At 59.0% G+C, this 17733-nt stretch overlaps 1 protein-coding gene across 2 annotated transcripts in view; it reads left to right on the forward strand.

Annotated features, from left to right (window-relative positions):
* Positions 1-9027: 9027 nt before the first annotated feature.
* Positions 9028-17733, forward strand: part of SRRM4 (serine/arginine repetitive matrix 4) — a 37362-nt gene continuing 28656 nt past the window's right edge. For both annotated transcript variants that reach the window (XM_040576811.1, XM_040576812.1), the window contains exon 1: positions 9028-9250. In XM_040576811.1, coding sequence (XP_040432745.1) covers positions 9120-9250 — 131 coding nt within the window. In that variant the 5' untranslated portion in view covers positions 9028-9119. The remainder of the gene's footprint in view (positions 9251-17733) is intronic.

A 17733-nucleotide genomic window follows, 5' to 3' on the forward strand; every position in this document is an offset into this window, starting at 1 on the left:
AGGCTGGAAGAGCTTATAGAGGGATAAGATGCCTACAGCACTGCTCTGGCCCCTGCCTGTGCCTCTTCTCTACAGCCTCTCCATCATCGCCTCTGCTCCGCTGCTGCTGCACCTCTTCAGCACGTCGGGCCGAGGTAAGCCGGCAGGCAGGGTGCCTCTCCCCGCTCTGTCTGACCCGCAGCCCCGTCCCTTCTGTCCTCCTGTCCTTCCCCCCGCGCCACCCCAGCACGTGTGCCCCGCTCCGCCTCGCCTCGCGCGGGGCCGCCGGCTCCTCCGCCGCCGTTTTGCAACTCTGCAAACTTTGTCCCAGCGATCCGCCAAGTGCGCGGGGAGGGAGGGAGGGAGCAGAGTAGGGGGGGAGGTACGCTGATAATTGAAAATAAATGATGCATTCTATGAAATAAATGTTCTGGTGCAGCCAGCTCACTGCAGCTGATTATTTATTTTTTCTTGCTGCCATTTCTGAGGAGAGGAGGTGCCTGGGGAAAGGGGGGCTGGAAGTAAAGGAATGTCACCCGCACGCAGACGGAGCTACGAGGCTGTCGTCCTCTGGCTCAGGGAGCACCTTGTGTCCTGTGGCGGTGACAGCCTGGGGACAGCAACGGCTTTTGGATCAGAGATGTCATGGCCACAACGGGATCCCAGAGCGTGAATCCCGACCTTCTGGGGCATGCTGAGTGTCCGTCAGGCTCGGTGCCCACCCGTGAGAGGGGCAGGTGGCTGCAAGGACAGGACAAGTGTGAGCAGGAAGCCTCCAGAGCCTTTTCTGTGCTTCGCTCTGCTTGTGTTTGAGGATGCCCCAGCTCTGAGGCCGTTCCTCCGTATTTAATGGCCACCCACAGGCGATGCACGTGCCTCTCTCTCGAGTCTCCTGCCGCAGAGTCCTGAGCCTCCACCAGCTCTGCACCACCTGTAGCTTGTCCTCTGCTGCTGGGGAGCCCCTGCCATGGGCGACAGCACCCCTCTGCTTGTGCCAGGAGAAAACACAGCAGCCTACACCCAAAAATGGGGCCAGGCCAGCGGGTCCTGGCACCAGGTTGTGGTTCGCCCCCTTGACGCCCAAGGCAGCACGGAAGGTTCTTATGCCTTGATGAGACTTATCTGGGATTATTATTCAGCTGCTAATGAATCTTGAGACCGATGTAAAGGCTTTGAACTGCTGGTTGAAGATCAAGCAGATGATTTCTGGTCTAGTCAACGAAAGAGAGATTTGACAGCAAGGTCCCAGCTGTGAAGAGCATTACGTTGCCTTCCCCAGGCAGCTGAGCCCTCCCCAGCCTTTCTGGAGCTTTTGCAGCCCGATGTCACCGGCTTCTGGTGGGTGCTGGGACCAGCCCAGTACCAGTCGGGGTTAACAGCCTGGCCGAGTGAGCCAGAACCACCCCTTTTCTTCCCTCGCAAGCATTTTCACCTAATCTATCTTGTTCGATTACAACCTCATCACAGCGCTGAGCGACAGCTCCGGCGTCTCGTTAATCACGGCGCTGCCTGGTGGAGCTGCCACACCGAGGCTGTTTGGCAGGCGAGCGGCCGGGGCTCTGTGGGGAGAGGCCACGTCCTCCTCATGGGCCAAGCCTCCCGGAGCTGCCCTTCCTCCCTGTCAGCCTCCACTCCGTGAATCACGGCCAGCCCTTGCAAACCAGCATCTTTTTTAAACCTATTTTTCCTTTTCCGCGATTGCTGGGATCACGGATGGCTCCATGCAGGGCTGGTGAATTTTGCTGCTGCTGCACGGATTTGGCAAAGACTGGGAATGAAAGCCCTGCAGCCTCCAGCTGAGGCTGTAGAGAGATTTTGGCTTGAGGTTGCCCCAATTCCGGTCATCTTGAAGCGAGCACCATCAGCCAGGAGCAGCTTGGAGTTGGAGAGCATCAGCTCAGAGAGAAACCCAGCTTCTTTAACCACTGATTGTTGTGGTGCTGTTAGACCTCAGAAGCCCGTCCCCAGCAGTGGTAACCCCAAGCACGAAGCCTGCTGGTCCTCAGCATGTTTTGTTTTTAAGCTGCCCAGGTTTGTGGTGCTCTGGTAGTGGCATCGTCCATCACTGCCAGGGCGGTGCAGGGAGGTGAAGCTCGTCTCTCTTGCTGCCGCCGCACCCGAGGGCGAAGCCTTGGCTTTATCTCCCCAGAAGTCGCCTTCGAGTACAATTCAATTTGTTTCTCATTTCTTTTAAAGTGCCTGGGAGGGGGGGCTTGTGTCAGAGAGCTGCTTTGCAGCCGAGCGGCTGTAACGTTTAAGAGCTGTTTAAATAGCCAGCTCCTCTGAAGGCGACAGGCAGAGAGATGACAGCTTGCCAAAGCGGCGGCATTGCGTGTGCCTCTCTTAATGGTCCTGCTGGAGGTGAGCTGGGTTTGATCCTTGGGTGTTGCCTCGGCCTGATCAGGGACCTTGGTGTCCCTTGGGTTGGAGCAGGTCAGGGCTGGGTGGTGGCAGTGCCCACAGCCCCCAGGCAGCTCTACGCTGCCAGCCCTATGGGGAGGGGGCCCAGGAGAGCGCTGCTGCACTAACAGCCTGTAATGCCGTTAAGGTCTGTAAATCTGCTCTTAAAAATTTATGGGGCAAATATTCCCGCACCGTATTAAAGACACAACTCATGAGCACCCGCGCGCAGCGGGCTGGTCGGGCAGGAGCATGCCGTGATCTCAGGGGATGGAGCAGCGGCGGCTACCAAAATCTTTGGGAAGTGTTATTTTGGGGTTTGCCCCCTCCTGCTCCTAATAATGCAGCACCCCAGGCCCCCCCGCACCTCGTCCCTGGCCGCGGTGACAGTATTTACAGCTGGAGCGTGCCAGGCGTAATTGCTAATCAGCTCCAGGCAATCAATTCATCTCCCCATCGCCTCCTCGGGGAGGGGCCGCCTCGCAGAGCTGAAGGTGACTCCTTCAGGAGTTAAGATTAAGATTTTAAAAATAACAGGCGCTAATCAGCATGAGTTCGTTAGCTGAGCGGGGGCTTGGCTGCACTCAGGGGGACCAGGCCTACAGCTGGGCTCTGTGGGCACCTCTGGTCCATGGCCCTCCCCCCAGGGAGCTCACAAATAAAAGCCCTGGAGGGGATTTAAACACAAAATGCCCTTTTCTTTCATTTTTTTTCATTCTTTCCTTAAAATGCCTGCCGTCGCCCAGGCCGTGTGGGAAGGAGTTATTGCACCGCGGCGCTCGCCGTGACGCTGTGCAGCGGCTCAGCCCGGGGTCTGCCAGGGGTGGAGAAGCCCTGCGGTAATTTGGGGTTTGGGAGGGAAGCGAGTGTCCCACCTTGCTCACTGCCTGGAAGAGGAACTCCCGCTGCAAACAAACCAGCCCTCCCTCCAGTTATTGACTAAACGCTGAAACCGAGGGGAGATTTTTCCCTTCCAGCTCATAAAGTGAGAGCAGGGCTGCTGCTTAATGGAGCTCCTGGAAATTGCCAGCCGTCCAGTTTTGGGGATGGAGGAACCCAAGCAAGGCAGAGCAGCTCTGGTGGTGGAGGGACGCTGATTCCCAGCTCATAATTAAATTAAGGGAGAGAGACGAGATCAAAAGGGGGCTGTATTAAAAAATAAATCAGGCTCAGGGTGCGGAGTCCCTTCCTTTAATTACCGTGTGGATTTGTAACAGTGAGGGACTCCATCAATCACAGAGGAAAGGAAAGGTGTTGAGCGGAGAGAAGCCTTCCCTGGGTTAATTACTGCTAACGAGGGTCAGGAAGCTGGGCAGAGGACACCCACACCGTGCCACACCACGCTCTGTGGCACTGCCTGCAGCTCCCCTGCACTCACGGCCACCAGAACCAGCCCCAGAAGAGCAGCGGGTCACCCTCGGGCTTAAACACACTGGTGCGGAGCATCAGTGCGAGGGGGTGATGTCCACCGAGCTGCTCAAAAGCCGTCCCGACGGAAGGACGTGTCCGGATTTTCTGCTTGGTTGCTGTTCGCAGGGGACGCCAGCGGCTCCAGCCCCGATGTTGGGGGCCGTGGGCTCCACCGTCGGCAGCGCCGGCCTGCCGGGTTGGCACAGTCCCGTTTGTGGCATAATTAATTCTCTTTTGATCATCTGCCGTGTAAATCATCAGTGGCCAGGAGTTAATCACGCGTATGAAATGAATCCTGCTCCTGCCTTAATGAGCGCCGAATCGTGACCGGCATCTGTTTACTCCCTGCACTTTCATCTTCTGTAGTGTGAACAATTAATTGTAGCCAATAATCTCCTTTTTATTCTATTAAAAAAAAAATCTGGGAGCGAACAGCCTGCACTCTGTGCTCCTGCTCCTCGCATAGCCCGCTTAGCTTTGTTCTTTTACTCCCATCAAGTAAATGCGTTTTGGGAGCAACCCGAGGGGCTGCTATTTACCCGGAGCAAACCACAACTCATTGCGCTGCCAACGCGATGCTGTAATTGTGCGAATAAACCAGGGGCCAGCAGGCACTGCCGGGAGCTTTGAAAAACCCGACCCCCTGAGCACCCCAAGCAGCTGAGGACAAACTCCAGGGGCCTGTGGCTTTGTTCCCTAGGGTGGCCGCCCCTGTCCTTGTCACTTGGTGCCCCATGACCCTTGTGCCGGTGGCAGCTGGCAGGGCTCGACCATGGAGGTGACGTGAGATGGGGCTCTTGGTTCAGGTTGTAAGGAGAGGGCAAGGTCAGCAAGACTTGGGGCTCCTGGACACGTCCCCTGCCACGTTGGTTCCCGTGGCATACTCGGCTGTAATTTCGCCTGGTTTAATTGACGTTCAAATTAGCCCCTTGTCTAACAGCGCTGCAGCTGCGGCTGCATTCAAAAATATATAAAATTATGGCACAGCAAAACATTTTCACATTTCATTAGCGTGTCTTAATGGGAAGTGTCCGTGCCCCAAATTCTCCGTTCGTTCTTCGCAGCAGTTGAAGCTCTTATGGCAGAGGCTGCGCTCCTGCCAGGCGTTGCACGACACCAGCACGAGTGCCCCTGTGCCGCTGGGCTGTGCCGGCGGTGCCGAAACTCCGCCTGTGCCCGCTGGAGCTCTTGGAGGCTGCACGGCTCCGCTGCGTGCTCCTGGGGCTGGTTCTCTGCCATCTGCTGCAGCAGGATGGGGAAATGGTAATTCTTTTCTCCCACCCTGGAGATTTTTGTAGACACAGAAGGGAAGAAAAAGACGTGGCCGTGGCTTGAACGGGCTGCTCCTGGCACCGCAGGGACACGGGGAGGGAAGGGATGGGTTGGGCACCGCCACCTTCCACGTGCTGGCCCATCCCCACCGGCGCATGACTCCATCCCTGCTGCATCGAGCTCATCTCCAGCACCCCCCCCCCCCCGTCCTTGGGACCCCCCAGCCCCTCAGCTCAGCCTCCTGGGAGCCGGGGACACGTCCCCGCGCTCTTGGCAGGCAGCATCACGTCCCCACGCTGCCCAGCGCGCCTCCCGTCCCCGTCCTCCTTTTCTCCCCATGTCATTGGCATTCAGCTCTCCTGTTTATTCAATTAGCGCATTTCTGCTTAATTATCTGATTAATCTGAACACGTCTAATTGCTACATTAGCGGGGCGGGGGTGCCTGTCCCCCCGCGTGCAGTGCACAAGGCCACAGTCAACGGAGCCGCAGCGGGAGCGAGAAGCAGCTGCATCCTGTCCTGCGTGGGCCATGGGCGCTTTCCTGTCCCAGCCTTGATGAGGATTGTCTTGGACAGGCGCTGGGAGAAAGCCTGCCCCAAAATCTTGGCTGATGTCCCCATGGAAAGGAGGGATGGGATGGGATGGGACGGGGTGGGATGGGATGGGATGGGCAAGTCCCAGCGCCACCCTGTCTCCAAGCCCTGGTGCCATCCCAGTGCCAAAGGCTGGATGCTGCCAGCTGCCAAAATTGCTGCCGAAATTTCCACCTCCCCACATTTGCTGGGCAGCCCCCCTATTTCAAGGAAAAAGGGCTTTTTCTCCTTTCCCTGTTCTCCCCCTACCCCAAAGCCTCATCCTTGGATGTCCCCAGCATCCCCAGCATTTGGGGACCCAGCATTTGGGGACAGCAGAGGGACCCGGCGGTGTGTGCAGCTCTGCCCAGGAGCCTTTCAAGGGGGGAGAACTTTCCATAAAATGGATGTTTCCAAAGGGAAAGACCTCATGCTGGTGTATGAGGGGTAGACCCCACGAAGTGCTGCAGCCTCAGCACGCGGCCAAAATCCCCCCCTGCTGACTGGGGCTGGGTTAGTGGAGGGAATAATTGGTAGGTGCTTCTGAAGTGTAATGAGTCGAGGGCACTCGCAGCTTTTGTTTATTGACTCTCGAGTTCTAATGAATACTTCCAAAGGTAATTATTGATTTTCTGCATTTGCAGGAAGCCTGCTTGGCTGGGGGATGAAGTGGAGATGGAAATGGGGAGGTTTTGTGCAAAACCAGGCTCCGTTTCTTCCTCTGGCCTCGTGCAGCTGAAGCACCTTCGTCGTGGGGGGCAGTGGGGACATGGAGGTGTGGGTCGAGGTGCCAGGATGGTGCCATGCCAGTGTGGTCACTGCACCATCACTGTCCTGGCCGTGGGGACATGGGGACATGGGGACAGGCCTGGTTCTGCTTCCCTGGGGATTCAGGGACCCCAAGCACCATGGGCACAGAGCAGCGGGTGCTCAGCACCCACCGGGGTTCTGCGGTGTGTTGCGCACCAAGCAAATAATCCAAACCCAAGGGAAAATTCAACATTTATAGAAAAATATTTGTCCGGCTCCAGGCCAAACCCAGCTCTCTTCTCTCTCTAGAGGGGGGGGAAGAGATTAAAATGTAATCCTGGGTAAACATATTTTCTGCTTCCCATCCCCGGGGGCACCTCTCAGCATGCACAGAGCCACCCCACTGCTCCCCTGCGCTCCTCTCGGTTTCAGCCGCGGTGGGGGTGGCTTCTTTTGCTGCTCACCCCCAGATCTAAACCTGGGGTGGCCGGGGGACAAGGGGAGGTTGGCCCTATGGGTTTGGGGGAGGAAAAAGGGGAAATAAGCATCGCCAGGGGGTGGCACGGGGCTGGCAGCTGCGCCGGTGACACCCGGCGTTGCCTCTGCGTACGCCGCTGTGCTTTTTCTGGGCATCTTGCGCCGCTTTTCCAGGCTGTTTATTTATGAGGCAATTTATTACAGCGCCGTTGTTGTACGGCGGGGAGGCGCATTCCTCGGAGCCTCCGTTAACGGAGCCAATTGCTTAATTGGCTGCTGCTGTCTCCGCGAGGTACGCCAGGAGAGGTTTCGCGTTGTAGCATCGCTGCCTCCCCCCTGCCCACGCGCCACCCGTGCTGCTGATTTAATAGCGCAAACATTTGTTATTCCTCCCCTTCAGCAGCGAGTTTGGGGGCATTCGGAGCAGCTCCGGGCTCCCTGGCCCAACGGACAGGGCCGAGCCCCAGGTGTGGGCTGGGCTGGGCTGGGGGGGGGGACATTTGGGGACAGCTGGGGACAGCTGGGCTCATCTGGGGACAGGTGGCCTGGGGATTAGAGGGGAGAAGGGCCAGGCGGGGTGGAAGCGTTGCGTGGCGCCATGGGGCCTCGGCTGCAGCTGGCGGTGGCTGCGCTCATCCTGCAGACCTCGGAGCTGGTGCTGGGCTGGGTGTTGGGGTAACGAGCTGCACTTATGGGGTAGAGCTGGCACCGGGCTGGGATCCTTCCCCGCTTGCTTCAGGCACCGGCATCCCTACCAGCAGCACCTGAGAAGCCACAGGGGGACACCAGCCAGGGGTAAAGCCATCCCCATGGGACAAGGTGAGCTCTCTGCCCATGCAGATGCCGTCCCAACCCATCGGGCTTTCCAGGTGGAGCTGGCTGTGTTTCACAAAGCCCTGCTGGATCTCTGCCCGACCCCACTGCCGCAGCTTCCGCAGCCTCCGCCTCCAGAGGTTTTAGGGTTTTAGGGTTGTGGCTCTCGGTGCAGGGCTGCAGCCCGGGGCCTGGGGGCAGAAAGCAAGAATCAGCAGGGCTGGAGGATTTCAGACAGGCAACGCCGCCGCCAGCCCTGCTGCCTCCTGCTAATTTTGTATCCATCGCGAGGAGGTGATCAAGTTTTCTGTGATTTTCCCTCTTTTCTCAGCTCCCGCTGCCTATTGTTCCCGGCTCCGCTATCCCCAGCTGCTTACATAAAGCAGCACGCGGCTTGCCGAGGCACAATAGCGAGCGTCTCAGCCACCCAAGGTCACCGGCTCTCACTTGTGCTCCCAAGCGCCGGCTCCGAGAAGCATTTTCTCCCAGAGACGTTTTTATTGCGCTCCGTGCAAGAGGCTGGGGGGAATCACGCCACTGCCCTTGCGCCAGCCCAGGTGCCCCGGTGATGAGGGGTCGGATCCTGCCCTGGGTGCTGAGCCCTTGGTTTTGGAGCCGCTTTGGGTTTCCCTCCTTGCTGCTGCCCCAAGATGGGGCTGAGAGGCAGCAAAGCCCATCCCTGCCCCTCCACCTCGCCATTAAATGGGAAAGGATGGAGGGGGAGGAAAGAAAGAGTTTGTTTCCCAAATCCCTTCCCCATGCAGATCTCAGTGCGGACCAGATACACAAAGCTCTCCGTGGCTTTCTGCTGCTTTTCCTCTTGGCGATCCGAGCTGGTGCCTATTTTTTTTTTTTTTTTGCCCCAGTGAGGAGCTGGGAGAGGGCAAAACCCGAGGCTGAACCCAGCCACAGAGGAGCTGCTCCTGGGGAGCATCCCTGGACCCATTTGGGTGATAAAATGGGTGATCTACGTGGGCAGTGACCGGCCTGGGGCTCCTGGTCCAGGGATGCTCCAGGTCCAGGATGCTTCAGATCCAGGATGCTCCGGATCCAGGGATGCTCCCGGTTCAGGGACGCTCCGGATCCAGGGATGCTCCGGATCCAGGGGTTTTCCAGACCCAAGGATGCTCCGGATCCAGGATGCTCGAGACCCAGAGATGCTCTCGGTCCAGGGATGCTCCCGGCGGAGCAGCTGCGGGAGGCGGCACCGGGGAGGGGACGGCGGCGGGGCCCGGCCCCATTCCCCGCCTCGCCGCCACAAAACGGCAGCCGGGAGCGGCTCGGCTCCACACGCCCCCCGCCAGCCGCGCCGAACCGGGCCGTCCCCGAGCCGCATCACCCAGGGCACCGAACCGAGCCGTGCGGGGCCGGGAGGGATGTAGCAGCGATCAGCACCGCGGAGAGCGGCGGAGCCGAGCCGAGCCGTGCCGAGCCGTGCCGGGGCCATGGCCAGCGTGCAGCAGGGCGAGAAGCAGCTCTTCGAGAAGTTCTGGCGAGGCACCTTCAAAGCCGTGGCCACGCCGCGCCCCGAGAGCATCATCGTGGCCAGCATCACCGCCCGCAAGCCGCTGCCCAGGTAAGGGCTCGGGGACCCACCCCCGGCTCAGCACCACCACCGGTCTCTTCCCCAGTCCCTGCTGGTGCCCCCCTTCTGCCGCCCCCGAGGGTCTCGCTTAGGGGCTGGGGACCCAAGGGAGCGCCGTGCACAGGGCTGGGGGACCCTGGCTCTCTGTCCCCCCCCCCGCTGGCTGGGCACCCCGTCCCCAGGCTGATGCACGCTCGGGAAACTTTGACTGCCTCTGAGCAGGGGGCTGGAAAGCTCTGGCTGGGCTATGGGGGGAAAAGGGGGGGGTCACCAGGCGCAAAGTGGGGTCGCCCCCAGCCCCACCGTGCAGCCCCCAGGGCGTGCGTCCCACTGGCTTTGTCCCTGCAGCACCCGGACCCCGCGGGAAGGTGACACGGGGGGGAGCACCCCAGGGGACAGGGAAGGGCAATGTCGTCCCCCCCTCCCCCCCCCAGGACAAGTTGCCCAGGGGCTGTGGCCACCCCTGTGCACAGCCCCTGCCTTGCCAGATGCTCAGCTGGGGCCAAAACCCGCAGAAAAAGGCAAGGGGGGGCAGCGGTGCCCACCCGGTACCCACCGGGCCATCGGATGCGCCAGGACCCGTGCGGCTTCTTCACGACAGCGCCTTCCCAGCCTCGGAGCATCCGAATTTATTTTGTTGGCTGCCTCGATGTTGGTTAAAGCCATCCTCTCGGCGTTGTTTTCCCAAGGGAGTGAGCGAGGCTTCTGCCTCCTGGGGCTGCCGCTGCTCCCCGCGTCGTCGGTCGGGTTGGGAAACTGGGAACCGGCGCTGGGAACTGGCAAAGGCTCGGAGCTGGGCGCCTGCTCTGCACCCCTCATAAAGCCCACTCTGGTTTTCCTGAAGGCTTCACAGCAACACCGATCGCATCGGCCTCGTGGCCCCGAGAGCACGCCGGGCTAATTTAGGAGCAAATCCCCTAAAGCCGCGCGGCACCGGGGGCAGGTGGGGAGGCCAGGTAGCCCAGCGAGGTGCTGCGCTGACCAGCTGGCTTTCTGTTTGCTCCCGCACTTGACAGCCGTGGGGCAGCAGGGTTTTCCCCTTGCAGAAGGGGATTTTCCTCCTTCCAGCTGGCCCCGCTGCCCCCCTGGGAGGCTCCGTGCCCAGCTGGCTCCCCGCGAGCCCCCCAAAACGGAGCACGGTGCTGCCCCATCCCTCACCGCCGCTCCCGGAGATAAATCCCCTTCCATCTTAATTCCCATCAAGCTCCCTGGGAGGTTCAGCGGGTTAAAGCCCTGCTAAAACCACGTTTCATCCCCGGAACAAAGGAATACATTAATCCTGCCCATGCCCAGCCGGGGGCTGCCCGTGCCCCCGGGGGGGCTCCTGCCAAGTGAAGGGGTTCCCGAGCGCTTCATGGCGCGGAAGGGGAAAAATCGAGGCGGTCGCTTCCCATCTTCACTTTCTTCTCGTCCGACTCTTTTTTTTCACTTATTTTTTTAAGAAGGCTGTGGGTGGCTATTTGTTATTTTGGTGCCGGAGCCGAATTACCAGGCGAGCAGCCTGCAGCTGCTGCAGCGCGGCCGGGAAACGCAGAGGGGGGCACCGAGGGGCTCGGGGCTGTCACCCGCCCGCTGTCACCCCCCGGTCACCCCGGGGACTTCACCCTGGGGCAGGTAACGGCGTTGCGGGGGGATACGGGGGGGCCGAGGCTGTGTCCGTGCCTGCCAGATGGCCTAACTGGGTCACACCAGGGCAGCGCGGGGATTTGCGCTTTAACCCCCAGTCCCCCGGGACGTGCCACGCGTGGCGGGCAGGGAGGGGGGGTCACTGCGTTTTGGGGGGGGGCCGAGCACAGTTTTGCTGCCCGGTTTGCCATCGCCGGTGAGTTTGGGGACGGGATGGGGCGCCAGCTCTCTCCCATCCCAACCTGCAGCGTTTCGGCAGCCCCCAGCACGCCGGTCGGTCCCCGAGCATCGGCACCAGGGCGTGCTGCTTGTGGGGGGGACGGACCCAGCTTGCGGCCCCCCCCGGCTCTGCTAATCCCCCCCTTGTCTGCCGGGCATCTGCTCCGTGGGGAGAGGCGGCAGGGCCTGGCTGCCATCTGCTCCTTCCCGCTCCCAACGAGCCGCAGCGCTAATGAGCCCGTGGCCCCGGCCCAACGGGGGGAGCGGGGCTTGAAAAGAAAAGTGGAAGGGGGGGGAAGAGAAGAAAAGCCCCCCCCCCCCCCCCAGTCCTCGGGGGTGCTGTCAATAGGGAGGCTTTGTCTGCCCCTGCCCTCCAGCTCCAGCTGGACGGCGGCGGCAGCGCTAATTAGGCAGCTCGGGGGCTGCTGGGGGGAGCCCGGGGCGAAGGCTGCGAGGACAGAGCCGGGGATGCTCGCGGGACCCACGGTGCCTTCCTCCTCCTTCTCCTCCTCCTCCTCCTTCCCCATGGCCCCGTCCACCTGCCTCCGCTGGGCTGCTGCCGGGCTCGTTTCCAACGGGGAAAAGTTCGTCAGAGAATATTTGCTGGGCTCTGGCGGCTGCCAGACGTCCCCCAAAGGCTGCATCTGCATGCCCAGGGGTCTCGCAGGGCTCTGGAGGATGAAGCCAAGGTTAGAGATGCTGCAGGGCCCCCAAAACCCCAACGGGGCAGGGGAGCTGCGGAAACCTGGGGAAAACACTCCTCGTGTTCCTGCTCCCCTCCTGGGAATCAGAGATGCGCCCGAAAAACTGGCTTGAGCCCATCTTGGCTTGGCGTGCGTGGGGTCCCCCTGGGGACACCTTGGAAAAGGGGGCTCATAAAGCCTGCAGGGAGTTTTCCTCCCTCCCTCGAGGTCTGGGTAATAAAAATGTGGGGCTGTGGGTGCCAGCACTGCCACCCCAGGGGGCTGAAGCCTTCATCCCCCTCACCTCTCCCTGTCTCGCAGCCGGGCCTTTCTTTAGGTCCATTTTTCTATAAAATGAACTTATCAAACACGCTCCCCGCATGAGCAAAATGAAATCATTTCGTGCATGACCGCCCTTCCCTTTTCTCTTTATTTCCACCTTTTCTTCCAGCGGCCGCTGAAACCTCTTTGTCACTGCAAAGCCTGAAGCAGGGCGTTAAATCCCACCCGCATTTTTGGCTGGGTTTGGCACCGGGGCTTTGCCGCAGCTTCCAGCCCAGGAGGGGACAGGGAAGGTGCTGGGCTTTGGTGGCACGGTCAGCGGGGCTCTGCCCGGTGCCGCCGCTGGCAGCAGAGGCCACGCAGCCTCCCTTCTGCAGGAGGCTCGGGGCTGGCTCCTCTGTCAGCTGAGGGAGCCGGGATTGTAAAAATAGCAATTTTTTTTTTTTTTTTTTTGCAAGTGACGGGAGCGCCTTCCCTGCCATTGCAGCGGGGACTGCAGGGAGGGCTTAAAAAAAAAGCTAAAAGTGGGAATGAACTCGGTTGAAAGGGGGAAAGGAGTGGGGGGATGTGCTGGGGACCCCGTGCCGCTCTTGCCCTTTCCCAGGGAGCCAGCCCTGTAGCTGGCCGGATGCTAGCAGGATGCCATCCTGCAGCAGGATGGCAGAATTGGGCTGAAATATGCCTCTTTTGGGGCAGAAGGCGCTCAGGCGGGCGTTTCAAGGCTGAGCTGGGTCCCTGAGCCCCCAGCCTGCGGTTGGGGCTAATTGCTTCACTGATGACTCGTTTAACGCTCCGTGTTTAATTGATGTCTCTCCATTAATGAGACAAGACCAGGTGGCTGCGGCCGGCCCAGCTCTGGGGGGTCTCCCAGTGTGCTCCCAGTGGGTGCTTGGGTGGGCAGCAGGACCAAGGTGCTCAGCAGGGTGCTGCTCCTCCAGGATTGCTCTGCTCTGCTTGCTGCCCCCCTTCCCATTTTGTTCCCGGGGCCAGAGGAAGCCCAAGCGAGCAGATAGGGGCCACAAACACCGCTGTGATGCTCGATCCCAAATCCCAAGGATAGGAACAGGGGCTTGGTTGGTGCACACCTCATCTGCATGTGCAAGTGGCTGGAAGTGCTCAGGAACCCAAGGGCCACGATGAGAAAATGGATATTGGCCAACACTGAATGCCAGCAGAGCATCGCCCCAGCATAGCAGGGCAGCGCTGGGGCCGCTGGTTTGAGGTTTTGGGGGTTTGGGGGCTTTTTGGGGTTTTTGGCTTTGCCTGGGTGTGCTTGAATGCGGCACTTTGCGTGCGATAGGAGAGGACCGGGGCAGGAGGCTGGGATTTCAGCTACGCTGCTGTCAGGATGAAGAATCGGCTACTGCCCAGCGAGAGAAATATTTTTGCGTTAAGAGAGATTTCACAGCTAAGGACCCCCCGCTGCATTAATCTGCGGGTCAGCTGGAGCTGAGGGGTGGCTGCCTGTGAGAGCGGTGCCCCCAACACGACGTGACCTACATGTGCCGTACCGTGGCCCGCAGCGTCTGCGCTGGCAGAGCAGCCTCCTCTGGCGTGCAGGGTGCAGGAGGGGAGGTAGGGCTGTGCTCAAGCTGCCCTGCTGAGGCTGTTGGTTTTACTCCAGCAACCTTTATTTTCAGCTGCCCATGTTGTATTTGCCTTCTTCCAAGCCCCTGTTTGTCACGTGAAGAGCAGGGGACGGGGCTCACCTCGCCATTCATGGTGGAGAGGCAGCGCAGACGGAGTCCCGCTTGCCCTCCCTGCTGCTCTGCTATTGATTTGGCCTCAGCTCCCTTCACCGTGCTTTGATTTCTTTCAATTAGGCTCTGAGTGAAGCCCCTGCGGCGTTCAATAGGGCCGGTCCCAGCACGTCAGGATGGTCCAGCTGGGGATGCTCGGGGCACCCCACCATGAGCACCCCTCTGCATCTGACATCCTGTGTCCCACCGGGATGACCCCACGGCTCTGAGGCTGCTCCTTGTCCCCTCTTTTAGCCATGGGGGAGCTGAACCCAACCTGAGCATCCCTCGCCTTCAACCCCTCGCCGAGGTGCCCCTTTCCCCTCGGTGGCTGTCACCTCCTCAGGGACGTCCTTGGCCGAGCCGCTGCTGGGGGTCATGTTGGTCCCGGCACGCTAACGGGCAGAGCGCTTCTTTGCGGAGCAGGTAGAGAGCAGAAACCCCTGCACTCCGTCTCCAGCTGCAATTGCTGAAGCCAAGGCGATGCGGCTGGTGGTAACAGGATGGTAACACCGCCTGGATTTGTATTTAATGCTGCTACCAAGGGTCTGTAATTTTCATCAGCGCCACACGACTTTTTATAGAACAGAAAAATGTGAGAGCGCTTAATGAGCTGTAATTCTGGAGAGCTTCTGCCTTGATTGGGACTAATTATTTTCTTTATAAAAATAATTAACAACCCACGCAACCCGTGGAGTGAAAGGCATGTGGCATTAATTAAACCGTGCGGGGTTTCCAGCGCACCTTTATCCAGCACGCCCCGACCACGCGGCTGCCTTGCGCCGCATGAAGCCGGGCTCAGCACCAGGGTGCACAAAGTCGAGGGACAGTGTGGGGACAGGGGCACAACGAGGCCACCCCCAGCCCAAATCTCCCCTCCTTTTCCAGCACCGTGCGATCCCGGGACGAGCCCCAGGTGACTGCCGACAGGGAGCGCGTGCGCCCGTGTGCTCAGCCACGCGCTGACATAGCGGGTAATTGTTAACGAGACTAATTCCCCTATTTTCCTGGAGGTGTTCTGGGAAGTAATGAATATATTTGCATAATCTTGATTTTGTTTGTGAATAATTCTGGATTATCCAAATGTGGATAACACGGGGGCTTTGCCGTTCTAGGCTGCCTTTCAGCCGAGGATAGCAGAGCATTTTACAAATATTAGTTCAGCCCCACAAATCCCGGCAAGCAATAAAATTATTATTACACCCAATTAAAGATGGGTGTGCTGAGCAGGGAAATGATTATCTCCAGCCACGGGGCCAGGAGCCGGCTGCCTCCTCCAGACCTTCCCCCTAGGGAGCAGCAAACCCATAAATATCCTCCCCTTGCTCTTCCCTGCTGATTTAAAACCATGTGCAGGGTTGCAGGGAGGAGGAGGTGGCTGGGGACAAGACCTGGGAGCGGAGATGGAGGGATTTTTCCTGGCTTGGCCCCAAAAGCAGCCCTTGGTGGCGTGGGCACGCCAACCTTGACCTCCTGAGCAGAGGCAAGGCCCCATCTTTCCTCCTAGAAACCCTCTTTAAAAAAATACCCCCTGCCACCCATCTCCAGGCAGCTGGCGAGACTGCCGAGGTGTTTCCCACAGCACCGGGGGGGTTTGGAGAAAGGAGGGCTGGAGCCACACCAAACCTACCCAGCCATGAAGCTGCGCTGCCCACGCGTCCCCGTGCGGGGACATCCGCTCCGTGCAGCCCTGTGTAGCCCAGGGTGTCACAGTGGGGTGGATATTAGAGAGAAAAGTCCCAAGTGGGGGACACTCAGGGGACCCCATCTCAGGGGTGGTTTATTTACGGGGTCTGAGTGTCCCCGTCCCCATCCTGGAGGAGGAAGCTGGCCATCGCCTCCATCCGCTGTCCCCACCAACCTGAGCTGCTCCCTGGGCAGGCGGATGCTGTGCAGGCAGGTTGGGTTTTGGAGTTATCGGACGGGTTTTCCATTATTTTTCCAGTGGGAATTAAAAAAAAAAATAAAAAAAGGGCAAAGAAATAGAGAGGGATTGCTGCTGCTCCAGGGGAGCTTCTCCAGCTGGATCTCCCCATCCTCTCCTCCTGCCAACGTGCCCTGTGCCTGATCCGTGCTCAAAGCAACCTCCCATCGCTCCTGGAAGCTGTGTGCTCACAACCCGCTCTTCGATTAAAAGTTAACGAGCTATGTTATTGGCAAATAAACTATTTATCTCGCCGCCGTTCGCACTGCCAAATGGAGCAGGGCTTCAGACAGGGGGAACTGGCGCGTTGTGACGAGCGCCCGCGGCCCTACCCGGCGCTGCACGTGGGATGGGACCTGGCTGCAGTGCCATTGCCATCACCTTTCCAGGCGTGGGGACCCGGAGGGTGTTTGCCTAAGGAGGGGGATTTGAGAATAGGAAAGGCACGGGGCTGTCCAGCCCCTGGGGAGGAGGACATGCAGCTGTGGGGACCCTCACGAGGATGGCTCACGGCAGCATCGCTTCTGTCCCTGGAGCACCTGGCACCGACCCCGCCACCAGCAGGGACGCGCCTCTGTTTTTAGGCAGCCATGCATGGCAAATCAGCTGCTGGAAAATAAAGAGCTGAGCTGCTCTTTTTTTTTGGCCCGGGGTGTGATGAGAGGAGGTCGTGAAGCGTTTCTGGAGGGCAAGAAGCAAAAGGAGCCACCGCCGTGTTCGGGCTTGCAGCAGGACACGGGCATCACAGGAGGGGGAACGAGGCGTGGTGGCGAAAATTGGATGAAAAACATCTATTAGAGAGTGGTATTTCTCTTCTGTGCTTAAACTGCATCAAGAAAAAAACCACGCGCTTTTCTGCAGCTGGTGCCTCTGCTGATGCACGGGAAAATAGTGGAGAGAAGATTAAAATGGAACTGGCTTGGAATCTGTGCAATCAGGGAAAATATCTCGGTGATTTGCTATTATAATTTTCAATAACAAACTGCAGGGCTCCTGCCGCACTAATAATAACAGTCTGAATGAGGTGGGGAAGGAACCTGCCGTGGGGTGCTTGTGTGTCTGTGTTTGTGGAAAGCACTTTACAATCTCCCCCATCTCCTAATTTTGAAGAGGTATTTTTAGTGCGTATTTTAAAGGGATTTATGTAAACACATCTGCTGGAGTTTGGGCTTGGAAATGTCTTTACAACCTTCCTCTTTCCCCCCTCCCTCTCCTGGGACGAAGGAATGGTTCCACAATTTTCTTTTTCAATCAGCTGAGAAGAGACAGAAAGTGGGAGAGAAAATAAAAGGGTAATTTTGCCGGCACAGAAAAACCTCCTCTGCCCGAAGTGGTGCGGAGCAGCCGAGGCGCCGGGCAGAGGCGATGTGCTGGGTCCCACCGCCGTGGCTGCAGGCACTTCTCACTCTTCCTGGGGCCACGGGTGCCCGTGTCCTTTCACGGGCTGATGTCCCTCAGCAAGGCATCCATCATCAGCTCTGCCGGTGAAATATTTGCAACTATTAGGCTTCATCAGAGATGCTTTAACCTTCTGAGCTTTCATGGCTCCAGTCGGCTGGAGCTGTGCCTGCTTTCACACCGGGGGCTGCCAAGGTGATGGGAATGCGGAGCCAGTTGGGGCTGAAAAGGGCAAGGTAGTGAAGTGCTGATATTGGTTTTCCCAAATATTCTGTCTTGAGCTCGGAAGTGCCCTTGGAGTGGATCTGCCAAGCGTGGCCAGTGCTGGAGGCCTCCAAAGCGCTCGTGCACACAGACAGATCCCTGCAGCACCGGGCTGGGCATCCAGCACCCAATCCCCCTGTGCCTCTAGAAGTAAAATAAATCTTTAAAAAAAAAAAAAAAAAGCCTGGTGGGCATGATCCAGCCCCATTGTGCCTGTTCTGCTGCTTGCACAGCTGCTGGGAAGGGCGGAGGGGCCTTGGACTGGCCCCGAGGGCTGGGGATGCTGGAGCTGGTCCCGCGGAGGCGAGGGATGCTGCTGCTGCTGCCGCCCTGGCAATG

The sequence above is a fragment of the Cygnus olor genome, chromosome 17 (genome assembly GCF_009769625.2).
Source record: "Cygnus olor isolate bCygOlo1 chromosome 17, bCygOlo1.pri.v2, whole genome shotgun sequence".
Lineage (NCBI taxonomy): Eukaryota > Metazoa > Chordata > Aves > Anseriformes > Anatidae > Cygnus > Cygnus olor.